At 50.7% G+C, this 25,070-nt stretch overlaps 2 protein-coding genes, 1 long non-coding RNA gene and 1 other non-coding gene across 4 annotated transcripts; 1 reads left to right on the forward strand and 3 right to left on the reverse strand.

The window, feature by feature from the left end:
* Positions 1-110: 110 nt before the first annotated feature.
* CHUK (component of inhibitor of nuclear factor kappa B kinase complex) lies at positions 111-15,905 on the reverse strand. The gene is made up of 21 exons (XM_051799626.1): positions 15,732-15,905; positions 15,568-15,662; positions 13,917-14,031; positions 12,862-12,931; positions 11,539-11,627; positions 11,176-11,265; positions 10,646-10,770; positions 10,271-10,378; positions 9,643-9,778; positions 8,719-8,913; positions 8,254-8,356; positions 7,266-7,389; positions 6,663-6,814; positions 5,754-5,815; positions 4,799-4,908; positions 3,348-3,397; positions 3,131-3,227; positions 2,555-2,702; positions 2,015-2,154; positions 1,185-1,281; positions 111-436 (listed from the first exon to the last, which is right to left on the reverse strand). The coding sequence occupies exons 1-21, from the start codon at positions 15,879-15,881 to the stop codon at positions 410-412; spliced, it is 2,283 nt and encodes a 760-aa protein (XP_051655586.1). The 5' UTR covers positions 15,882-15,905; the 3' UTR covers positions 111-409.
* A 58-nt stretch (positions 15,906-15,963) lies between these two features.
* CWF19L1 (CWF19 like cell cycle control factor 1) lies at positions 15,964-24,889 on the reverse strand. Its single transcript, XM_051799684.1, has 14 exons — positions 24,791-24,889; positions 24,623-24,707; positions 24,355-24,433; positions 23,743-23,844; positions 23,231-23,445; positions 22,167-22,285; positions 21,944-22,028; positions 20,932-21,060; positions 19,953-20,064; positions 19,126-19,205; positions 18,059-18,268; positions 17,549-17,668; positions 16,606-16,703; positions 15,964-16,108 (listed from the first exon to the last, which is right to left on the reverse strand). The coding sequence occupies exons 1-14, from the start codon at positions 24,808-24,810 to the stop codon at positions 15,964-15,966; spliced, it is 1,599 nt and encodes a 532-aa protein (XP_051655644.1). The 5' UTR covers positions 24,811-24,889.
* Positions 16,045-16,446, forward strand: LOC127476636 (uncharacterized). Its single transcript, XR_007906686.1, has 3 exons — positions 16,045-16,181; positions 16,212-16,363; positions 16,420-16,446. It is a non-coding gene; the product is annotated as an uncharacterized LOC127476636 (long non-coding RNA).
* LOC127477257 (small nucleolar RNA SNORA12) lies at positions 17,835-17,974 on the reverse strand. The gene has a single exon (XR_007906906.1). It is a non-coding gene; the product is annotated as a small nucleolar RNA SNORA12 (small nucleolar RNA).
* Positions 24,890-25,070: the final 181 nt, after the last annotated feature.

The raw sequence follows: 25,070 nt of genomic DNA on the forward strand, positions 1-25,070 counted from the left end.
GCATGGGGGGGTCATCACGGCTGCGCGGAGTGATGACGTCACACCACCCCGCGCGTTGCCTGGTAACGGCGTGAGGGCGATGGCGGCGCGGGAGTGACCAGGCCTCGGGCTGTCTGTCCGTCCGTCCGTCCGCACGGTTTATTACATATACACGCGCTATACATTCATGCGACACGCGGCAGCGGCGGCACCCGCCCGCGTCCCCCGCCCAAAGGGCGCTCCGCGGGCCGGGCCCTCGCCGCTCCCCCGCAGGCACAGCCGGTGGGTGAGGCACTGAGGTGAAATCCCCGCCCAGGAGGTGTCGGCACCTCCGGAAGCAGCTCGGCAAAGGCTACAGGACACACGGTGACCGACGGCCCGGGGCCCACACAGAAGGCACTTGGGAGATGCAGCACCTCGGCTCCTGTGGCTACTTCAGCCAGCTCCAGTCAAAACTCTGCAAGGAAAGCAGGGGAACAGCTGAGTGCAGGATCCAGCTGCTGGATGTAGGTCTTGTTTAATGCTCCCAGGAGTTAACAAAGCACAGCATACCCTAAATCCCAGAAGCACAGAATGGTGGAGGCTGGCAGGGATTTTCTGCTGGCCCTAAAGAACGGTTACTTCACCACAAAGGGATGAGGGCCTGGAGTGATAAGACAAGGGGGAATGGCTTCCCACTGCCAGAGGCAGGGTTAGATGGGATATTGGGAAGAAATCCTTCCCTGGGAGGGTGGGGAGGCCCTGGCACAGATTGCCCAGAGAAGCTGTGGCTGCCCCTGGATCCCTGGAAGTGTCCAAGGCCAGGTTGGAGCGACCTGGTCTAGTGGGAGGTGTCCCTGCCCCTGGCAGGGGGTGGGACTGGATGGATTTTAAAGGTCCCTTCCAACCCAAACTGTTCCATGGTACTCAGTACTCTCTAAAGTCCCAACTCTGCCACGAGAAGAGTTTTTGTTCATCACCCAAAAGGGCTCTGGAAATGTGAACCCTGCTCACCCCAGTGCTGGGACACAAACCAGGACTCTCCAGCTGGGAATGCAACCAGCATTCCGAGCAAGATCTACCAGCCCAGAGTCCCAGAGAACAGCTGACACCAGCACCAAGTGCTCCCTCCTCCTGCTCAAGGAGTTCCCCACATCCCCAGAGCACCCTGATGTGGCTCCTAAAAACCAGGACCTGGGAAATTCCCGATTCCCCACCAGACTTACCATCATGCTGTTCTGCTCCTGCCTCACCTCCTGCAGGATGCTGCTGAAGAGTTCCAGGTAATTCACATTCTCCTGTATCACATCAGCAAAATTTTCCCTGCAGGGAAAAAAAAAAAAAAGGCAAAAGATGACAAGATTTCAGCCACCAAAAGTAACATCAGAAGGTGAAAAAACCCACAAACCCAAATCCAAACAACCCCAATAAGCTGATTTATAGTCCTCTGCAGTGGTAGGAGATACCCTGGTGGGATAAGCAAGTCCAACCCCAAGGAAGAGCAACATGACATAGGAAATAAAAGAAGAACATTCAGGAAATGAATAGCACAGTGCTTTAGCTGAGAGTGGTGTGTGGAACTTGCTCAGGAAGAGAGAGTGGAGGTGGTTTCTGAGGAAAGAGTTCAACCAAATTCCTGATTTTTTTTTAGAGCATTAGTAACATATGGGCTCCTGAAGCTTATTTTGGAAGGATAAAAATCCCACCTGGATACTGAACCAGATGGATTGCTTAGGACTGACCCAAACTTCAGACCTCCACTCGAACTGAGACTTCTTGAAATCACAGCAGTTTTAAGAAGGACTAAACATGGCCTGATTTATCTGGGACTTGCCAGAGGTGAGTTACTGTGACTCCAGTCAGGAGCTGGACAGTTTATCCTTCAGGGGATGTCAAAACCTGCCTTCCCAGCATATCCCAAGCCCACGGGATGCCCTGGGTGGAGGGGAGAGGCCGTGCCCTCAGGCCCCTGAGCAGCAGAGGGAGGGTTGGGGAGTGTGTGCACACACAACAGCCAGGCTGATTCCCTGCAGTTCTCCTTCCCCAGCATTCCTACCCTTCCTGGGGAGCTGCCAGCGAGGACAGAGGGTGGGGAGGGGCGTTCCCTGAGGAGCCCTGCGGGAGCCACGCGGCTGCGGGAGTCGAGGCCGGCCCTTCCAGGCTGGAGCTGACCAGGGATCGGGAGGAGCTCTGGGTCTGGAAGACACAAATCCATCGGCTGTGAGGGACAAAGGTAGGATTTAGGGTTCACTCTTTTGTAGGTTACACGGGAGCACTGTTAGTAACACAGACACAGCCCTCCCGTGTGGGAACTGGGAGATGGCTGCAGCTGGAGAGGCTCTGTAACTAATGCAAAATGAGCAGTACAGACTTAAAACACCCTAAACTGAGCAGTACAGTCTTAAAACACCCTAAACTAAGCAGGAAAGCACCTCTTTAGCTTCTGCTTTTACCATCTCACACTGCCCTTCTCTGTGGAAAAAAAATCGACCCTAGTGTGGCAGTTCTGCCTTTCTGGTCTCCTCCCAGTTTCCTTTGATGTCTCCTGGCTCTGCCCTGGAAGGAAAAGCAAACAGACAATCCAAGAGCTACTTACACAAGCAATTTTCAGCAAATGCCATATCTCCCTTTGTCTTTTTCCCTGCATCTGCATCACTGAGTTGTCAGCTTCCTTGATGTTATTTAGAGCCACTTCAATCTCAGGAAGCAAGTCAATGATCTTCTGCTTACAGCCCAAGAGCTTGCTAGAATGAAAACCAAACACAGAGTCAGTTCCCTGCTCCTGTAGCAAAATCAAAAGCCTCACCTTGGGATTCAAGATACCCAAAGACTCAATGAACAAATCCCTGTGATATCTTCTCAGCTCTTACACTATTTCTTTTTTTAAGTTAAGATTTCAATGCCAACCCAAACACTCATTTTAGTGAACTCCTGGATCCTAACAGTGCAAGCCATTCCACTCTCATCCCCTGCCCTATTATCTATAAACACCAGTTATAAGTTTTGAAAAAGTGGAAACTCAACACAGAGAAGCAGAATTAATACTAAGTTATTAAAGAAACATGGATGGAGTTTTGGGCTCTGACCTCTATGATTTTCACTCTCCTTTCCTACTACAAAGCTACAAATGCCACAGGTTGCATGTTTGGCGTTTTCTGTGTGCATAAAGTACCTGAGATGGCCAAAGAGCTCCTTGAGGACTCGGTCTTGGCTCTGGACTGTCTGCACAATGATCTTCACCATGTCTGTGCTGTCACTGTAGGCATGATCTGGAAGGGCCAGCAACCACCACATCAGTCAAATCAAACAGTATTTTTTGCCTTCGGGGTCAGAAAAATTAATCGTGGGGTACAAGTGTGAAACAGTCTTTAAACCATCTCCTTCCATACCTGGAGGTCTTGTTTTCAATTGCTTGTACAAGTCTATGGCTCTCTGTTCCCTTGAAAAAGAAGAATATGATTCAGACATGTCAAACAAGCAGGGGACTCAAGAAAAAAAGCATTGCAATGAAGTGATGCCTTTCTGAACTTCAGACCTTGGAGCTGCCACCTTCTCCTACAGGAGAAGCATGACTTTTGGGACACAGGGGTGCTCTCTGTGATGGAATCCAACACTTCCCTAAAAGCTGTCTCTCTTTTTTAATCTGAATTAGGCATTTTCTTCTCAGAAAACCACACCAGGTGGAGGTTATTTTCAGTTATAAATTTCCACATGCCCCAGCTGTGTTTTCTTTCCCTGGTATCCTTAGTTATTAAACTTCATTTTTGTAACTGTAACTGCACAACTGCCTGAGAAATTCTTGTTCCTGTTCTGCATTTCTTTGCTTGAATCTTAGTCATATTCTGCAAATGGAAAGAGACAGTTGTGTCACAGACAAGAGGACAGACACTGTTTCTCTTCTTCCCATTAAATAAACGTCACTTCTTTCAAATATTTCAAAAGCAGCCAAACACTGAAACTTCCAGCCTTGAACAAATCCTCACTGTTCTAACTCACAGCCTGTCAGAAACAAGCAGCAGTTTCCCAGCTCTGACCCTGGGCTGCAGTGGTGGAATTGCTTAAAAAGCAATGTTTTAGGAGGCAGGTTCACAATTAGTTGGAGCTGCTCTGAATGTTGGGCTGCTGCTGCAAGGGGTGGCTTCTCCCCTTTACCACTTCCTGCCCTGGGCACCAGTTCTGCTGCTGCTGCAGCTACACGTGGATGAAAAGGAACTTAGCCAAGAGGGAGCGGGGAGAACATGCCAGGAGCAGGCATGTTGAACACTCAGAGTCCTTCCAGAGAGCTCTTACTAACAGCAGATTTAGTGGCTGTTCAATCCCTCTCTTTTAGAATCACCCCTTGTGTTCTCAGCAGCAACCCAGTAACTGCTTCCTGTGTCTTCCCAAGATCAGTAATACCACTTGGCTCTTTCCTATTTTAATACTTTAAACAAACAAAAAAAAATCCACTTTCCAAACAGTCAAGTACCCACAAGTGATCTACCCTTGCTTTGAAAATACACTGAAGATATTTAGCAGGGTTTTACAATGATCTCATGGTTTTCTCACTCAACACTACCCCTCTCCAAAGCAAAAGGAAATCCTGAGATGAGATCAAGATATATCTTTGCCACAGCCTCCTGTGAGATGAGGTTTCATAGGTCAGTGACAGAGAAGTGTCCCACAAGTGGTGGGACCTTCCCTTCCAGTAACAAAATGATCTTGAACCAATCACACACTACTCTGCACTGGCACTTTGCATTTCAAAAGCGCTGAGGCAACCAGCAACAGGGGAAAAAAAGCCCCTAAAAATGCAGAAAATCCATTTCTGTGCCATAAAAATAAGCAGCAGAGGACTTACAGGCTCTCCATGACCTCTCCCTGGCGCCTGGCATACGGACTCTTCTGGAGCTCCACGATTTCTGTGTGCAGAGCCATGATCTGCTCATCCAGATACCCAATATCTTCAGCCTAATGGGAAAATGGAGCTTCAGATCACACCGAAGGAGGAGAGCAGTCAAGTAGATAAAAATCCCCAAAACACCTGTTTGGACAATGGGCTGCCTCCTTGGAGAGTTTAGGAGAAAGAAAAGCTGCTACGATAGTTGAGGTGGCTGTTCTCAGTGCATGGTATGACCTAGATCCAAATTTCTGTCCACCACAGTGGAGGAGAAAAATCAGTTTCTTCATAAATCATCTCTCTGTGTGTCTGGAACTCACACAAGTTAAGCTGCCTGCCAAACAGACTGAGATACCCCTGTGTATCCCAGAGTGAAACATTCTCCATGCCTGACAAATGGACACAGTGTGAATGACAGAACATAGTTCTGATGGCCTGCAAAGGAAATGTTTGTTGAGGTTCCTGGTTGTCTGGAAAACAGCCAGGGACAGCTTTGAATTATTCTGCTAGAAGCAGCCTCCCTTTTATCTTTCTTGCTTCCTGACAAGGAGAAATAAGATTTAAAGAGCTAATGGGCAAAATTTAGGTGGGAATCCCAATTCCCCCATCTCCATCATATAAGCAAGGCAGAGTCAGGGCTCCAAGAGCCTTTTGACTTAGAAGAAGACAGGCAATGGAACCCAGAACCTGAACTACCCAGTCTATTCCTACATAGAGGCAAGAAATAAGCCATGTAATTTATTGTCTTCCTAGTGGTGCCTGGGATTTTTATGTATTAATCACAGTGCTCTGTATTACTGTGAGAGCCAATGCAAAAACTCTAGTTTTGCTCTAACTTTCTTAAGGATGACTCTTATTAAAAACTAATTTGCATATTTACTTGCAGAATGCCAGAACATTCTGTCTGTGCTCCTACCTGTGCACACTGAGAGGCTTTCTCTTCCATTTCCTTCCAGGCTTTGAGCATCTTCTCTGAAGCTTAAGAGAAAAGAGTTGCTAATTTTTAACAGGATACAGACACAAAAATAAAGCAAGACCTGGACTTTACACGTATCCATTGAATCTGAACACAAAGAGAATGATGCTGAATCTCCAAGCAAAGCTGCAACTCTGTGTTCACCTTAACTCACACACTAACCCTTTGGTGGGATTCCACTGCAATCACTGCCCTAAAACGAGTCTGAGTCTTTAAACTCCACCATTAAGCTCAACAACTGCCACTTTTGATTGAACACAGACTGTCCAAAACCAGTTCACTGAGTCTTTCCATTTTCCATCATCATCCTTCAGCCCAGTCATCATTTTATTGGCTCAAGCTGCAGTTTTTAGCCATATAATCCAAACTATATGCAAATCTTGCTATTCTCCCCTGAACAGTATTTGTAAGATCCAGACATTTCTGGGACATTAAAACTGCAGCTGGTGCTTTTTCAGCCCATCTCCCATCCTGACAAATGGCACCTCTGGATACCAAGCACAGAGGCCCTTCCACTGTCAGCACGGGCAGCAGCTCTGCCCTCCACTTGCTGCCCAGGGACAACTCCAAAGAAATCAGACCCTGAGGGAATAAACAGCAAACATTCACATCACCTGCACTATTTATGCTCCCATGTTCCTGTTCTCAGTGGGGAACAGCTGACCACCTGCCTCACTGTACTGAAGGTCTCCAAAAATGGTCTGTTTTTTATCCTCCTGCCTTTGCTTCTGCCAAACCCTTCTCCTGCATCCACTTGAGCTAAAATACACCCATACTGCTGCCCACCATTGTCAGTCTGACCCTTTCCAGCATCAGAAAGTCTCCAGGCAAGCATTCCCCAATACCCACATATTCCATAAGCCATCTGGTCACTGTATCTCTCCAGGTCGAGGCGAATGCTCTGGTGAAAGAACTCCAGCTTTGCCTTCAGCTGCTGGGATGCTGAGACCATGTTGTTCTTCATTTTGATCAGGTTGGCGTTGTACCGAAGGAGGCTGAGCCTGACGGATGAAACAAGGACAGCACAGGTTAAGCTGGACTTAAAACAAGGAAACTCCAGTGCTGGGAGGGTGACTGAGCACTGGCACAACCTGCCCACAGAGGCTGTGGAGTCTCCATCCTTGGAGATACTTAAAAGCTGTCTGGATGTGGTCCTGGGCAGCCAGCTCTAGGTGACCCTGCTTGAGCATGGACTGGGCTGGAGGACTTCCAGAAGTCAACCTCAGCCATTCTGTGAGTCTCTGAGTATATTCCAGTTTTTTTCTCAATGTCAGGCACTGCACAGTAAAACTGGAGTGGAACCAGCTCCCAGCCCGAGAATGTTTTATAATGTAAAGGTACAGAACAGCAGAGGGCTGTAAAACTTTCGGGAACTCCCTGAGACACACATGTCCATGCCAGCAGAGTCTGTGCTGGCAGCACAGTGACTGCTGTGGCTGAGTGGGGACTCACATGGCAGCTCTCTGGCCCTGGAAGAGCCTGCTGTAATCCTCCTTCAGGCCGATCACGTAGTGAACCGCTTCTGCCCACACCTTGCGCAGCTGAGGGATCGGCAGCTGGATCTTACTGTCCTGGACTGAGCACAGACAAACACAGGCAAACAACCACCCCAGGAAAGGACTCCAGTGCCTACAGCACCCCTCGTTCCTGCTGCAGGTGCCTGAGCTAAGGGGTCAAGCCAGGTAAGCTCTGCTCAGTTTTTAAGTGTGTGTATAAGCTTTTCATGTCACAGCTCCTCAGGGGTGTGACAACCTGCTACTGGGCAGTAAAACACCAGGAGGGTTTTTGTCCCAAAAACTCTGAGCAAATTTAATCACTTCATTTAATCAATTGTCCCGACACCTTCCAATCTTGTTTCCGTTTCCTCCCAGACTCCTGAGGTAGATGTTTAGGGGAAAAGATGCAGGACTTTGTGTGTTCCCCTAGAGAGATGGGAACTGTCAGTACATTGGGATATCAGGAAATATGTCATAAGATTCAGCACAATGCAATGAGATTCACCAGACTAAAACAACCCAAAACACAGGAAAAAACCCCATCAGAATAAACCTGAGTGACACTAAAAGGAGATGAGGAAAACCAGTGCAGACAGACCAGTGAAAATAAAACTACTTAACAGCCACTGCATGTCACAAGGCATTTCCTTACATGCAGGATCTCAGCAGACATCTCCTGTCCCCTGTCACTACCTTTTCTTTCATAGAGGTACACAAGGCCCTTCATACAGATATATTTGGGATATATAAACCTTCAGAGGGGTTTATTAGGTCCTGCAGATGACTTCTGTCATCTCAGGAGACATGCAAGGGAGGCAGCAAGCAAAGAAGCAGCTTCCACATGTGGTCTAAAAGCACACCCTGGAGATGCCAGGGCTCTGTCATCAGGCCAAGGTGGATTCTTTGACTTCCCACAAGGAACAGCACTTGTGCAGCACACTCACCAATGTAGTTCACACAGTCAGACAGACTCCGAGAAGCAAAGGGGCCATCGTAGACAGTTTTGCTTTTATCAAACAAATAGACCATGTAGCTGTCCCAGCCTCTCTGGGGAGAACAAGAGAAGAAAAGATAAAACAGAGAAACCCCAAACAGCTCCTACTAACCCAGAGAGTCCTGGTTACATCATGAACTACTCATTGTGGGCACTCTCTTCTTATTAAGTGCCTTAAAAACTGATTTTATTGATCCCACAGAAAGAAAGGACGCTTTGCTAACAATTACTTAAGTATTTAGGCAGAATCTAACTATAGAAATCTGCTTACATTACCCAGTAAAAGGCCTTAAGAGTTACTACACTTCCAGAGCAAATTACCTCCTGTGGGAGAAGGTTCAGGCAATGTATCTTCCCTAAGATTGTCAATTCCCTGAGAACGGGAAAGACATGAACTGAACAGAATGACTCTTACCACGCCATCAATAACACACTGGGAAGCAGGTTTCCGAGGGTCCAGGCAAATCCCTGTTTCCAACAGCAGTTCCTGATTTCCAGTGCTTATCCCAGTCTCAAACTCAATCCGATTCTGAAGGGAATGAAGGCTTTCCTCGGGGTGCAAAAGAAAGGACACGATCTTGGCAGAGGTCATGTTTAGGATGTGCACTATCTGTAAGAACAGTACAAGGAGGTTACAAGTCCCTGGATATCAGAGCCAAAGGAAGCCTGGGAAGGAGCATGTAGCAGTTTTGGGAAGGAGCACATAGCAATGAACGTGTCAGAACTAGAGCATCATTTGAGTTTCAATTACTGCAATCATCAATTCAGGAGTAATAACAAACTCAAAGCCCAGGCCTGTAACTTCTAATGTCAGAGAAAATGACAATCAAATAGCCTTCAAAAGCCATCAAAAGAACAGGGACAAAACCACCCTCCTGCTTCTACACATGCTTGCCTCAGCTAGTCTTACTCCAGCAGAGCTCCAGTAATGACTCCAAGGGGAAAAGTCAGGTGAATGCCACCTCTGTTCTACTCCAGGTACTACTACTGTAGTACATCAGTACATCTGGAGTCACAGCACCAATAGGGAAGTTCAGGAAAACTGCTACTAGTAAATATTAAACCCTGATTTGATCTTGGTGAGCCCTTTCCAAGATGAGACAGTAATAGAGGGTCATCCTTCTACTCCAAGTGTAAAACTAGAGATTAATACTGCAGGTGATATTTTGCCTTCCAGATGTACCAGACAGGCTGTGTTTGCATTCGCTTCCTGAAAAACATTCCTCGTGACCCTGCAGCTGGATGAAGCCAGGATTACAGCTTTGCTGCACTGAGCACCCTTCCTGTCCTCTGGGATGATTTCAGAAGGCCTTTAAACCCAGTACCAACCCTCACTCACCTTCAAATTCAGGATGTGATCCATTATTAGGAAACACCTTGGACGACCGGTCTCGGGATCCGAACCTCCACCCCTCTGCTGTGGATCCCAATTCAGCATCAGTTGCAGCCAATTTTCCATGGGTTCTACAATCAAACTGAAGCAGAGGGGCTGTAAGGAAGGGAAGGCAGATATTCTCTTCACCAGACTGAGGCAGCTCAACTTCCTGGGCCTCTTCTTGAGTGCTCTATTCAACAGGCTCTGCCCATCTTTGTGGCCTGCCCTGCGCTTGCAGCAGTTTTCCCAACACAGCCTCTGCTTCCATGGAGAAACTCCCTCGAGTTCTTGGTTCATGAGATTCAATACCATCAAGTTATCAGGTAGATGTTACTCACTGGCCTTGTGGTAAAGGGCAGAAAGCAGACACAGAGTTCTGAGCTGCCATCAACTCACAAACTGGGCACAGGAGAGCCCAAAACACCAAAAAAAGAGCCACGTGGGCTATTCCTTAACAGCAAACAGCAGCTTGCCAGGAGCTTTCAACACTCCTGAGGAGGAAGATGGAGGAGCCCTCCCTGCTTGGGAGGAAGGAGGGAGAGCCCTCAGTTTACAGGACCAAAGTGGTCACCTGTGCTAGGGACACACTCACCCACAGAGGCTGTGGGGCTGTGGCAGGTGGGTGCTGAACCGAACCTCCCCGTTCATCTCCTCCGAGGCAAAGATGTGCTTCGGGTCCTTCTTCTTGATTTTTTCATGCCTGCAAAACAAAATCCTCTGTGGACACGCTGGCAGTGTTACTTTTGTCAGGGGGCAGTTGAATGTGACAGCAGCAAAAAGTGCCAGTGTCCAGCAGCTTTAGGAAACAAACTCGGAACAGAAACCTGAGCTTCCTGTTTTCTGCCTCTGACACACAGACTGGTTTATAACTGTATTTTTTTGATTGAAATTTTGCTTGTGAAGGAGTTACCATGACCAGAGGCTACCACACAACATACAAGCACCTCCCCAAGGGTAAGTGTCTTACCAGGTGAATGGCTGTAGATTATGTAAGAAAGGTCTAAATCCTGCAATGCATTCAAACACCATCGTCCCAAAGCTCCAGTAATCAACAGTAACCGAGTAGGATTTATTCTCAAAGAGTTCTGGAGCCTAAAAAGGATCATAAAAAGACACTTTGACCGTGGTATTTCCTTGCATTTCTGCAGAGGCAAAGCTGTGTCCAGGTGTGGCTCCAGCTTCAGCTGTCCAGTGGGTCAGGGCCTGGAGCAGCCAACCCATGAGATGGGAGGGAGCTGGACTTGTTGGGTCTGGCTAGGGGGTGAGAGCAGCCCCCAGTCGTGGCACAGGAAGGGATGGATGGGATCAAACTCCCTTTGGAAGCCACAGGTGATGCAACAAGGGGCAACAGCCCCAGACACCCATCTGGGAGGTTCACGATGCACATGAGGAAAGGACACCCTGGGGACAGCTCCCCAGGATCTCCATTTTTGGAGGTTTCAGGGCTTGGCTGGGCCAAGCTCTAGAGCTGGTGACACTGAAAAAAAAAAGTCTTACCAAATATTGTAATGTTCCAACAAACGAAGTGCATAAACTTCCTTGATCCAGATCCTTTGCATATCCCAGGTCTATTATTTTGTGGACAATCTGCAGACAGTTTTAACAGTTCATCAGAAGAGCAAATGCCAAGAAAAAAACAACCAAACAACCCAAAATCTGCACAGTGACAGCATACAATCCACAGCATACAATCAAGAAGAGGAAAGAATGGAAATTCTGGAGAAAGTCCGTGGCAGGGCTTCACCACGTGACAGTGTTAAAGCTGACAGTAAATTCACAGCTGAGTTTTCAGTCCAGTTCAGTGTGACAACTCCCAGAAATTACAAGGGAGACACCACTGACAGAGGCCACCTGACTTACCTTCCCACCTTCATCCTGAAGAACAATATTTTCAGGCTTTAAATCTCTGTGTATAATTCTGTTTTCATGCAAATACTGGATACCAGAACCTGAAAGACATGTTTGATTTAATTGAAAATAAACTCACATTGATTAAAGATACATCTGATAAAATACAATATTGGGGAGCAAGTCCCCAACCTTCAAAGATTTACCACCACTCACACATTTAACAGCTTCAAACTTGCATTTCTTCTCCACTACATTTTCACATCTTTGCAAAGACATAGCAAAGACATTCAGCTTATGATGAAACAATCCCTGTTCTGGGGGTGGAAGGGGAACAAAGATGAAGGAAGCAGAGCTGCTCTTTAGTTCAGGGACACAACTGGAAGCCCTCTGAGCACTGCAAGGACAGAAGTCCAGGCCAGTACTCCAAAATGCTTTCTCATGCCAAAACTAGCTCTGTTCCTACAAATTATCTGTAGAGAAATGAGAAAACAAGGAGCTCTCCTGGAAAGCCTAGCTCCTGGAGAAACTCTGGCATCACCCTCCATCAGGCAATCCCCCTCCTTCCCAGGGTGTCCAGGTGGCCAGGCCAGGCACTTCCCCATGGACAGGAGGGCCAGTTTCAAGTCTCACATCTTTGATTTTCTTATGGCATTAAGCAAGCTACAGCTCAACAGCTTGACAAATGAGGTATGTGATTAAACACCTCAAGTGTGTGTCACAGGAAGGTTTTCACTCCAGCCTTGGGGAATGGCTTTAAAGCAGGCACACAAAGGCATCAAATGCAATTGCTCCCTGTGAGCACTGCTGTCATCTGGAGCCCCTCTCACCCTGCCTGCTCCCTTTCCTAACTGCAGAATCCCAAATCCACGTGGTATCAGACATCCCTCACCCTGAACAAACAGAATTTCCCTCCTGCTAAGCCAACCCTGCACAGAGATGCCACAGGGCAACTCTGGCACTTCTCACATCAGTCAGTGCTTTTTGCCTTGTAAAATTGCATTCCTTCAAGTGATAACAGGTTTGGCATCAGCAGAAGTGAGGTTTGAACAGAAAACCATGACCTTAACAAAACATTAATGTCATGGTCACCTACACCTGACCACAGCTTCTCCAGTCCCATTCCACAGGCACATCACTAGCGTGAGTTTCTGGTCTCTGTTAACTCCAGGGACACCAAATCCTTCCTCTGAAATAGAAACCTGATTTGTTTTAACGCCCTGTTCTTGGCAGTTCCCTTTTCACAGTCAGCTGAAAAAGCAAGATGCCATTACACATTAAAAACCCCAAAACAACCCCCGAAAAAACCCACAGGAAAGGTATGAGACTACGCACCGATGTCGCTAAGCAGAGAAAGGATTTGACTTTCCTTAAGTCCACAGCAGTTTTCTGGTTTGTTTAGCAGCTGCAATAAAAAAAAAAACATGTTTAGACCCACAGTGCAAGAGAAGAACAACATTTTCCATCCCCCAATCAGTCTTAATGAACTGTCAATAAGCAGCTTCAGCAATTTCTGACTCTGACTGCACTTGAGGCTTTTAGAGATGACTGAGGTACCTCTGAGGTACCATGATGAGAAATTACTAGTGATGTGAAGCACAAATGATGCCAAACAAGAGAAAGATTTAAAGAACACATCACAAATAAAAAAAAAAAATTATTTTTTTTTCCTTTAATGAACAAAGCATTACAGGGATCCAATGAAATGAAGCCCATTACTTCCATTGTTCCAGCATCTGTGCAACACTGAAGGGCTCATTAGAAATTAAATAATCAGACACTGCAAGTAGAGCTAATTTCCTGAGTGTGTAGGTGAGGCAATTTCCAAGCAAATTGTGACAGGGATTTGCTGCTTTCCCCCTGTAGAAACTGCTGCTTCCTAAATCCAGCTGCAGTGGAAAGGGAGCATAAACTCTATTGGGCCATGCACCCACTGCCTGGGGAACTGCTGAAAGGTTCCTTTCTTTTTGGATGTTGCCAATTTGCAGAATGGCAGTTCCCAGTCAGCAGGAAAGGCTTGGAAGCCCTGGAGGTCCCAGTCCTGGGCTAACAGGATCCTTCCCTGTGCTGAGAGCACCATAACAGTGGATACATGTGAATCCAAACCAGACCAGATTCCAAAGAGAGGGAGACACACTGCAGCAAAGCCAAACATGCTGGGTATGAGCACCCAGGGTATGGAAATGACACACTCCACCAGGATAAAAGAGTATCTGCCCCTTGGATTGCCCTCTGCTTTCTAAAACACAAGCCTCATTTCCCACGTGTGGCTTTTCTCCCCACCTCACATTTACTTCCTCACGCCTGTCCCTGGAGAGCAAAGGCTCTGGTGGCACACACAGTGTCACTGCCCCTGGTTTGGTGCCCCTTGGAAGCAGAGCAGCCGTTACCTTCCGGAGGTCACCCCCCGAGCAATATTCCATGGCCAGGAGGGGAACGTCGTTAACCAGAAAGTTCATCTCCTCGGGAACTTCACAGGCTTTTACTACGTTGGGATGGTTCAACCTAAGCACACGGAAAGCTGGGTGAGAACTCTGCCCCCTCCCTTGGAAGGGTGAGACAAGACTGCAGTCCAACCATGGTTTATGTTCCTGGGACAGCCTCTGTTCCCCAGATGTGTTCTCTTTGACTAGTACCCACTGGTATCCAAGTGCATAAAATCCATACCTTGGGAATACACAAACCAGGGATGAGCACAGTGTCTCAAAGTCAAGGTACAGGACTTTGATGATGAGGATCCAGGCTCAAGTTCTGGATTCTTGCACATTCCTGGCAAAGTCATTACATATGTGTGCCTGCTTTTGCATGTGGGGCCAGATTCCCCCTGGGAAAGGGGGTTTTGTAGGAATCCGTGTCACTGCACCGGGCAGGTGAAATCCACTACAGAGGGAAGGATTAATTAATTTATCCAATTGAATTCTAACAGCTATTTCCTGACTGTCTCTAATTTACGCTGCTCTTGGGAATAAACGACATATCCAGATGGGAATGAAGACAAATTACTTCTGTGTACACCCACAGGAGCAGCTGTAGCTGTGTGGCTCAGTGCTTGTTTTCAGCAACCACAACAGGGATCACCAAGCCCTGACTGACAAACTCAGGTTCCCTGCAAGTGGTTTCCCCCAGTGTCAGGGCACACAGGGAGCAGGTGAGGGTGACAAAGTGACAGCAGGAGCTCAGTAAAGCCCTAAACAGCAGGGGCACTGCAGGCCTTGGGGAGGGCAGCTCAGAGCATCCCTGCTCCCAGGAGTGGGACACAGCATTCCCTGCTCCAGGACCTCTCTCAAAAGTAAGGAGGAATTCACAGGGCAAAGGAACCATTCTGTGAGATCCCAACACTTCAGTGAGGTCCAACTTGGCCAGCTGTGGTTCCCAGGTACCTCAGTGACATGCTGGAGAGGGATATTGGGCAGCACAGAGGATGGAGCTTCTCACCAGAAAGTATAAGGAGAGTTTATTCTTTACATTCGGGAGCGTGACAGAATAAAAGCAATTCCAGGCCCTCCAGCTGCTAAAACAAACGTACCGCAGGGTACGGGCACCTCTCCCCAGCCCACTCAGGGACTGACCACCAGCTGTACCAGCTGTCCCCTCTCCTGCTCTGTCCCGGGGCTGAACCCCGCCTGTTGTTCCCCATTCTCGGCCAGTTCAGCAGCTCAGTCCCCGGTTGTCCCCGCACCACGGTCCCACTCCCCGGCCGGTTCGGGGGCCGAGGCCCTGCTTGTTCCCCCTCCCGGTCAGTTCACGGGCTGACCCCCGGGCTGTGCCCTCTCCCTGCCGGTTCGGGGCTGTCTGTCCCGGGGCTGTGCCCTCTCCCTGCCGGTTCGGGGCTGTCTGTCCCGGGGCTGTGCCCTCTCCCTGCCGGTTCGGGGCTGTCTGTCCCGGGGCTGTGCCCTCTCCCGGCCGGTTCGGGGCTGTCTGTCCCCGGGGCTGTGCCCTCTCCCGGCCGGTTCGGGGCTGTCTGTGCCGGGGCTGTGCCCTCTCCCGGCCGTGCCGGTGCGGTGCCGCGGTGCCGTGCCGGGCCGGCTCGCCCGCACTCACTTCTTCATGATGTCGATCTCGTGGCACCAGCGGTCCTTGTTCTTGACGCTGAGCTCCAGCCGGCACGACTTGATGGCCACGCGGTCGCCCGAGTCCTGCGGGACACAGCGCCGTCAGCCGGCCCGGCCCGGCCGTGCCCCCCCCGCCGCCCGGCCCGGCCCCACCTGGTGCTGGTACAGGCACACGTTGCCGAAGCCGCCGGTGCCCAGGCGGTCGCGCATCTCCCAGGGCCCGCAGGCGCCGGCCGGGTGCCCGCGCAGCGCCGCCCCGCCGGGGGCCCGCTCGGGGCCGGCGGGGGGCCCGCCCCGCTCCATGGCCCGGCCGCCGCTCCCGCTCTCCGCCTTTATTGCCGCGTCACCGCCCGGCCCGCGCGGGGCCGCCGCCGGCAGCGCCGCCTCAGTCCCGGAGGGAGAAGTCGAAGGGCTGGAAGTCGCGGCGGAAGGCGCGGGCCTGCCCCTCCTCCTCGGGCCGCGGGGCCGCGCACTGCCGCCAGTCCGCGCGCTCCGGCTGCGCCAGCACCGCCGCGCTCGCCAGCACCGCCCTGCAACACAGCGACACAGAGACACGGCACCGCCCGTCAGCAACGGGACACACACAGCGACACAGCACCGCCCGTCAGCAACGGGACACACACAGCGACACAGCACCGCCCTGCAACACAGCGACACAGAGACACGGCACCGCCCGTCAGCAACGGCACACACACAGCGACACAGCACCGCCCTGCAACACAGCGACACAGCGACACAGCACCGCCCGTCAGCAACGGGACACACACAGCGACACAGCACCGCCCGTCAGCAACGGGACACACACAGCGACACAGCACCGCCCTGCAACACAGCGACACAGCACCGCCCGTCAGCAACGGGACACACACAGCGACACAGCACCGCCCGTCAGCAACGGGACACACACAGCGACACAGCACCGCCCGTCAGCAACGGCACACCACGGCACACCACGGCACACCGCACCGCGGCCTCGTCACCGCCGTGCCGACATCGCCGCCGGGCCGGGGCCGGGGGCAGCACCCACCTGCCGAACTGCAGCGGGAACCGCCCGCGGATGCGGTGGAACAGCTTCTCCCCCGTGTCCAGCTCCACGTAGAAGTACGGCATCCCCGGCTGCGCCACCTGCGGGGGACAGCACGGCGGGACCCGGTGGGAATCACGGAATCCATTCGGCTGGAAACGGCCTCTGAGACCATCCAGTCCAACCTGGGACCCATCACCACTTTGTCACCCAGACCAGAGCACTGAGTGCCACATCCAGACGTTCCTTGGATGCCTCCAGGGATGGGCAGCCCCTTCCAGTGCCTGACTACCCATTCCATGCACAAAGGTGGGAAGAGACACTGGCTCTAAGAAGAGAGCAGGTGTGTCCTATCTTCCCTCTCTTCAGAGAGGAAAGGTACCTCTTCACAGGCACCTCAGAGAGACCTGCTGGAGAGGGATGGTGGGAGTTCAAATAGTCCCTTCCATAGGGATGGGTCGCTTCCTCTGGGAGCACCAGTGGATGATGCACCCTGGGCACTACTGGAATATTTTTTGTGGTTTAATTCTGCAGTGACTGCAGCCATTAGAGAGAACCAGGCATGTCTGGTCACTCTTAACCTCAGCTGGGTCACCCTGGACTAGCACAGCACAGTTTTAGAGGAAGAAAAGCCAGTGAAGAGGCCACACTCCCATTCCTCAGCTGAGAAATCAGCCTGTCAAAATCAGAACCTAAAACTACCTGATGTGCTGAAAAGAGTTGGTGTTTGGCACCAGAAGGAATGAATCCAGCAAGCCCTACACAGAGCTTGGAATAATCTTTGGCTAAACAACGTATCTGAGCAGAATCCATCTGGCACATCCCCAAATAAAGTCTACGAGGCTCTGCCTCCAACAGCTTAACCCTACCCCACAAAGGAACCCTAGAGGGAAACAGGAGCCTAAGCAGGACAGAGGGAAAGAACAGGTGAAATGTGGCCTCATACTTGCGAGATATCCGAGTGCTCTGGGATTTCTAACAATTCAATCTGTTGTTCCTGTGCTTGTGTGATAAAAGCCTCTTTAATGTCTTCAGAAGTGCAGAGGTCCAGTGGGACAGGAATCACCTGGAGAGAGAGGGCATTTCCATGACATGAAGACAAGGCAAAGAGGGCCCTTGCAGAAAGCCATCAGTGCATCACTGGGGCTGGTGTGCCCCTCAGTACAGCTCAGCCTCATCACACGAGACAGGTGACCACCCATCTCTACAGGCTTAAACTTATGAGATTTTTTTTCTGTAGGAGCTGAACAAATTGCTGAAAACTGAAAGCTTCAAGTTCTCAGCACTGCCTTCTCCTTTCTGATCTCTGTGGTAGTTCTGGGACAGTTCTGGTACAGTCACAGACCTGCCACACACAGAAACCACCACAACGAACCCCTGAATGACTCTTTCACCTCACGTGAGGTTTGTACTCAGGGCGATTTTATATCCTCCCAGGCTGACACCCAAACTGTACCTGGAGCTGCAGATGCTGACTCCTGTAGTTTCTTTCAAATAGGACATATCTCTTTCCCTTGCTTCTGAAAAACTCCTTTAGGGCAGCCTTGTACTTGGTCACTTCTTCCAGCACCTCTGAGGACAAGTCCACCACTGACTGATAGTGCCCAATGGGCAAAATCAGGACATGGTCAGGGGACAGGCCCCCTTTGGCCAGGGCAAGGTAGCACTAGAGTGAAACAATACACACCAGTTACTCCCTGCCAGAAGCACACGCTCACCGTGCTGGGGGAATCTACTCTCTGACTTCTCACTCCAAGTATCCCACGGCCTCAGGAACAGGAGAGCTTTCTCCTCTATGTTGCTTATTAGGGATTGTTAATTAGCAATTTTATTTGAGTTTCTTTTTATGCTGAATTTATTAATTACTAGATGAATAAGAGAGAGGGACTGCCAAAGGACAAAAAACCAGTATCTTTTGAACACCAGAGAATTCCTTGTCTGCAGGAAAGCAGCTGAGTGAACTTCACCACTGTGGCCAGAATTTCTTAACTCTGACACAAAAATCCATCTAAAATTTTAAATTAAGCCTGTGGACAAACCTGTCCCTGTAGCAGTTTGAAGTGGACTGTGCTATAGAGGAGCAACAGCTTTAAGTGAAGTGCATGAATCAATCATTCATTCAATGACTGAATTAATCTCCAAGATGTACTTTGAGATGTTGACTTGGAAGGTATCTTCTGTTTCATCTGTATATAACCAACCTGGGACCAGGGAGATCCTGCACAACTCCAGACAGGACATCCTGCTGCCAAAGCAGGTCCCAGTTTACACTGAGCTCCAGCTGGAAACGTTCTGCCAGATGGTAACATAGGGCTGGCACAGCAAAAGGTGTTCTGACACCAGAATCCAGCTCTGCTGCCATAACAAAACTGGGCCACGCTTCACTTCTAAGAGTTTATACTTGTGTCTTTTGTACGGGAGATACAAAGAAACTGAAAACAAACCCAAGAGCGATTGCAAATAAAGTTTGTTTGGGTTTTTCCAAATTGGAGACTGGTATGTTACACTGCCACGGGTACTTACGTGTGTGCCAATACTGACAACCAGGTGCTTCTCCACCTCCGGGCTGGCCAGGCAGAACCAGCAGGGCCCCGTGGGCTGTGCTTTTTGGGAAAGGAAACAAGGATTAGCACGAGGCATATCTGGCAGAACACAGAAGAGCTGTTGTTTTCCAGCCACCCTTCCCAGGTGATCAAGTGCTGAAGGTGTCAGAAGGACAGAGCTCCTGGAAGCAGGTCTGGTCAGGAGACTGGTGCCTCTGGGAAATTCCAGCAAGAGAGGAGGTGAAGTCACACCCTGCTGACTGCCATTCTCATGGAGTGCTCTAACCTAATGAAAGAGCACTGATTCCAGGAGTTCAGTAGTTACAGCTCACTAATAAGAAAGCACCAGTAAATTAAAACAAACAAATCAAACTGAGGTAAAATCACTGCCTGGGTACAGACAAGGGCAGAGGCTGTCAAACACACTTGTCAGTTCTGGCCTATTCACACACCAAAACACCTGGATTCACACCCAAATTGCGATACCTGAGCTGAGCTTTGTGACACTGCCAACTGTCACATTCAGAAGCCAGTCTGGTTCAGAGGGTGAGTGCCATCAGCCCAACCACAACCACCACGGGCCAATGAGCTTTAAAACTATGCTTTTGACTCTCCTTTCACCTATTGAAACATATTTTCCCTGGGAAACAAGAGTCCCTTCATCCTCCTGCATTCCCCCAGTGCCTGGTGTGGTGACAGAGCTCCCTGGCAAACTGACATATCCAGCTCAGCAGCCTGAGGAAGGTGGAGGGACACGATCCAAAGGCTCCAGGGAAGAGCTCAGGAAAAACACAGCCTCCTACTTACGGGGTTTCTTGGCTTGCTTAGGCTGGGAGTCCCCTCCCTGTTTCCCATCTGAGGGACGTTTCTTTCCCTGATGCTTGTTCAAGTCAAAGAAAAACTGACGAGCTGGTTCTTCCTGTACAGAAAATGAAAAGCAAATCCCGTTAGATCTGCATCCCAGAGAGTGACAGTACAGCCAGGAATAAGATTTTTCCTGCAGAGGTGTGAACCACCTTTGAAAAGCATCAACATCACAGAATCACCAAGGTTGGAAAACCCTTCCAAGATCATCAAGTCCACCCTGTGACTGATCCCCACCTTGTAAACCAGACCAGAGCACTAAATGCCACATCCAGTTGCTCCTTGGACTCCTCCAGGGATGGGAACTCTACCACCTCCCTGGGCAGCCCCTTCCAATGCCTGACCACCCTTTCTGTGAAGAAATGCCTCCTGAACATCCTGGAACAGAATGAACTGAGCTTCCCAAGTAATGCAGCAGACTTGACATCCTGTCCTGTAGCTACAGGCCCTACTAAAAAAATCTTGTCCCCACCTTTCTGATGGCTGAAGATTTTAAGACTGAAAGGCCACTCCCCAGAGCTTTCTCTTCTCCAGGCTGAACAACCCCAGCTCTCCCAGCCTGGCTACAGGGCAGAGGTGCTCCAGCCCTTGAAGCATCTCCATGGCCTCCTCTGGACCCGCTCCAGCAGCTCCACGTTCTCGTTACGCTGGGGGACCCAGAGCTGGAGGCAGCACTGCAGGTGGGGTCTCAGCAGAGCAGAGCAGAGGTGCAGCATCACCTGCCCTGCCCTGGCCACGCTGTGGGACGAGCCCAGGACACGGCCGGTTTCAGAAGGGGCACACCAACCACCTCCCATCATCGCACCCCTACAGCTGGGGTGTTGCAAACAGTTCACACAGAACCCTGCAGTTTTTCACAGATCTCCCCAGGGGAAAGCCAACCAGTGTTCCCAGGGCACACAGGAGGGGCCCGGGGCGGTACCTCTGCTCTGGCCCTGGCAGCCTCCTTGCGCAGTTTCCGGTAGGGATTTTCGGTGACGTCCTGCGGCTGCTTCACCAGCTCCGCGGGGTCCATGGAGCTCATGGGCACGATGCTGAAGGCATAGAGGTACTGCAACAAGCACAGGGGGCTCAGGGGCTAGGACTGCACCTCTGAAGGGATCACATACCAGCACAACTCACCACATCAGGGCGTGGGAAAACACCCCCCCTGTGCCAGGGTCCCACCCAGTGCAACCAGGAGTTTATGGAGCGCTCCCAAGGCGCTGCTTTCACTTTAAGGAAAGATCTCTTTGAAAAGCACCAGTGTATCCTACTTGATGGAGACACAACCTTGATCCTTGCCTGTTTCCAGGCCTTCTTTCTGTCCAGAACCTTTTCTGTTATCAGTTACTCACTGCGAGCAGCTGGGGGAATTTACTCCCTGACTACTCATTTGGAGTATCCCTCAGCCTCAGGAATGGGAGAGTCTTCTCCTCTGTGTTGCTTATTAGGAATTTTATTTGAGTTTACTTTTATGCTGAATGCATTGATTACTAGAGGAATGAGAATGAGAGAGAGGGACTGCCAAAGGACAAAAAACCAGTATGTTTTGAACGCCAGAGAACTCCTCGTCTGCAGGACAGCAGCCGAGTGAACTTCACCACTGTGGCCAGAATTTCTTAACTCTGAACCCTGCAAGTTTTTCACCACTGCCAACCTGTCCTTTTGCACCAATATTTGGTAACTTTCATAAGGGGACAAGAGAAACAGGTTAAAAAAAAAACCAAACAGCCCCTTCCCATCCCAGAAATCAGTTATTTTCGGTGATTTGTGCCTGCAGCCCTCACCCTTCTGACATAACAGGCTAATGGTACCTATAACTCAAGTGAGACAGACACCTCCACTTCAGCCAAGCTTTCAAGTCCTGACGCTGTCCTTTAGCTGGCCAAAGCTGGGCTTACTGCCCTACAACTGTACTTGACAAAAGAAGAAAGATTCAAGGCTGTCAGTACCTTTTTCTTGCTTGTATTGCCAACATCAGCAAGTGCAATGAACCTGGTCACGTGCTGTGGGGTCTCCTGTAGCACTGTGTGATTTCTGTAAGGAAGCAAAACATGGCTCTACAGGTACATGAAGCATTGAAAAGATACTCAGAGAGCACACCAGCCTTCCAGTGTTCTCTCAAAACAGAACTCTTATTAGAAAACAAAGGAGATTTCACAAGATTTTACAAACCTGTAAGGAAGTCTTTCGTAATAGGCCTTCTCCAGGGCAGCAAAATGGTACCTTGGTTTGAGACTTGCAGCCAGATCTGATACCAACTTGGAGCCACATGTCTTGGTATCTATTTCTCCCTGCACAATACAAGCCAAGTTTTACTTCAACCTGTCAGAGTGCAGTGAAAAGAAACAGTTTTATACAGAACTACATGTTGGATGTGTAGTATAGTGGTTGCCATTCCCTGGAAGTGGGGGAAAAAAGCCCAGAGGCTTTGACCTTTTATTGCCAACCAGAGCCTACTCATTTATTCCACTCTGTGTATTCAGTTTGCATCCACTTGTTTCATCAATCCAAGTTTGTCAGGATCTCAGTGCATAAGGGAATCTTATAAGATATGCATATATCATCTTACAAGATAATGCATAAGATAAGACCAAGATCAGGGAAGGTTCTTAATGCTTTTACACTGAGCATCTTTTTGGACATTGGAAGAAACTGAGAGCAAACAATGTCCTTTTGCCACATGTGCAGCCTTGCTCTCCAGGAAGGTCTGAGATCATCTGAACTCACAACTGGAAAATCCCTTCTGCTAAGGAACATTAACAACACAAAACTGGACACAAATTAAACAACATGCTCAAAGTCCAGATGGAGGAACAACCAGACCAGCTGACTGATACTCGAGGAAATAAACACCAGAACGCTTCAGAAGTTTGGAAGGGGGGAAAAAAGAATGACTTGATGTCAAGTGGTACTGGAGGTGCTTAGAGCACAGCATTCCTCCTCAGAGAGCAGCAGCTTCATTCAACAGCAGCTGCAACCAACTGAAATCAGAGCAACGCTTGTGATCAGGTGAAGGCCCCTCACTTGGATCTTCCAGGCAGGGACAGATAAAACCCCATGAAGCTTCACAAATCTTCCTCCCCTTCAGTCCTTCTTTTCTGAAGAACCAAACTGTTCTTTTTTTACTCCCAGCTGTCTCATGCACTCATGAGACGGCCCAACAGCCCAAACTGCCACAGCAAGCAAAAGGGAATCCTTTGTCAAATCCCCCAGAAACCAGGAAACGCTCCACTTACCGCGCTGTTGGCAAAGGTGCCCACGTCTCTGGGCCAGGGGGAGGTCAGCAGGATGTCCACTCCTCTGAAGTTTGGGGTGGATAACAGGGATGTTTTGAGCTCTGCCACGTCCTTGGCGCTGAAGCTGTGGGCGGGAGCCGGCTGCTCCTGCGCCTCCGTGCCGCTCAGGTACGCGACGTGCAGCCCCGAGCAGCCGCTGAACACACCCCGCCGGCCTGCGGGACACGGCACCCGCTGAGCCAGGGACACAGCACCCACTGAGCCAGGGACACGGCACCCACTGAGCCAGGGGCACAGCACCCACTGAGCCAGGGACACGGCACCCACTGAGCCAGGGACACAGCAGCCACTGAGCCAGGGACACAGCAGCCACTGAGCCAGGGACACAGCACCCACTGAGCCAGGGACACTTCCAGAAAAATGAAGATATTGAATGGGAAGATCAGAAAACACTTGTGAAAGCCCCAGGAGGCAAATGCAGCTCCCTGATCCCAAAGCCCCTGCAGCCTTACCCAGGTAAGTGATGTTCTCAGCCAGCTCACAGCCGCTGACGTCCGGAAAATAGCTCAGGGTGTCCTGGTTGTTGGCACCCAGCACGTAGGTTGGGATTGGAGCTGAGGGAGAAAACCTCCTGCAGTCAGTCAGCTTTACTTCCAGTGCCCCAGCAGAGGCCCAGTCCACACTTCCCAGGAATCACAGCAGGACAGCCTGTCCAGCCAGACCCCCCACCCCACCCTTGCAATGCTAAGGAGCACCGAGTGCAGGACAAGGAACCTTCCTGCAGAACAAGTCCCCAGACCTGGAGTTCCCACAGCTGCAGGCAGAGCACAACCTCTGCTCTAACTACAACTGCCTCCCCTGCCTATGTAAGATTAGCTCCAAAATGATCCACAGCCCTAAAACCAGGGACATTCCCTAGGCCATGCTGACGACCAGCGGAGCACAGAGGCAGTGAAATCCACACAAAGGAGTTTTGGTTCCAAACGAACCCCTCTGTCCCTGCTGGGTGGGGTTTCCCTGCTGAGGTGTGACTGATCTGACACCCCCCAACCGCTGCTCCTGCACTCCACGGCGGGCTGGGAAGCAGTGCCAGCATCCCGAGGGACAGCACCCTCCCTCCTTACCTTTCTTGGCCCCCGTGCGGTACTCGGCCCATTCCGCCTCTGAGGAAGAGCTGAAGAAATTCCCGACACACAGGAGCATCTGAAAACACCGGGAAAGGCAACCTTTGCCGTTGGAGCGCAGACAGAACGCACACAACGCTTCGCTGTACTGTCACAACACTGCGGCTGCGACTGTCCCAGCCCCGCCATCCCGGCAAGGCGACGGGAACCCCCCGGGAATGGGGACCCCCCGGGACCCCCCGCCTCTCGCCAGCCCCCCCGGCCTTACGTCGAAGCGGCCGCTCTTGGCCTGGATGGCGCGGACCCGCCCGAAGATGGTCTCCAGCCGCCCCTCCACGTCGCCACACGCGAGCCTGCGGGACACCGCGCGTCAGCTTCAGCGGCCTCCTCCCCCGCGGCCACCCCCGTCCCGTCCCGTCCCGTCCCGTTCACCCACACGCGCAGCGGCGCCGCCATCACGGAGATGCCCGACCGGAACCTCCCGCCACTTCCGGGTGCTCCCCCTCAAGGTTCCGCCGCCTCCCGGTGCGCCGCCCAAAGCGCTCCGGCGCGTCCCGCCTGGGCACCGACCAAATCCCGGCAAAACCAGCGGGAATCACCGGGAAATGGTAAATCCCGCTGTCCGCGGGGAAGCGCGGGCGAGCCCAGCCTGTCCCCAGGGACCCTCGGGTGTCAGAGGGATGCGAAGGGCACGGCCGGCTGGAGTGGGACGGGAA

This window comes from Manacus candei, unplaced genomic scaffold (assembly GCF_025592945.1).
Source record: "Manacus candei isolate 608988 ecotype Guabito, Panama unplaced genomic scaffold, ASM2559294v1 h1tg000050l, whole genome shotgun sequence".
NCBI classification, from domain to species: domain Eukaryota; kingdom Metazoa; phylum Chordata; class Aves; order Passeriformes; family Pipridae; genus Manacus; species Manacus candei.

Excerpts from the sequence above, each read along its gene's own strand:
- CWF19L1 (XM_051799684.1), bottom strand. The coding sequence starts at position 24,810 with ATGGCGGCGCCGCTGCGCGT. Across the intron at positions 22,029-22,166 it reads TACGAAAGACTTCCTTACAG|AAATCACACAGTGCTACAGG; the intron begins GTTTGTAAAATC and ends GCTTCCTTACAG. Across the intron at positions 16,109-16,605 it reads TTCCCGCTGCAGTTCGGCAG|GGCGGTGCTGGCGAGCGCGG; the intron begins GTGGGTGCTGCC and ends GCTGTGTTGCAG.
- CHUK (XM_051799626.1), bottom strand. The coding sequence starts at position 15,881 with ATGGAGCGGGGCGGGCCCCCCGCCGGCCCCGAGCGGGCCCCCGGCGGG. Across the intron at positions 9,779-10,270 it reads CAGCCCCACAGCCTCTGTGG|TTTGATTGTAGAACCCATGG; the intron begins GTGAGTGTGTCC and ends CCTCTGCTTCAG. Across the intron at positions 4,909-5,753 it reads AAGCCTCTCAGTGTGCACAG|GCTGAAGATATTGGGTATCT; the intron begins GTAGGAGCACAG and ends TTTTCCCATTAG.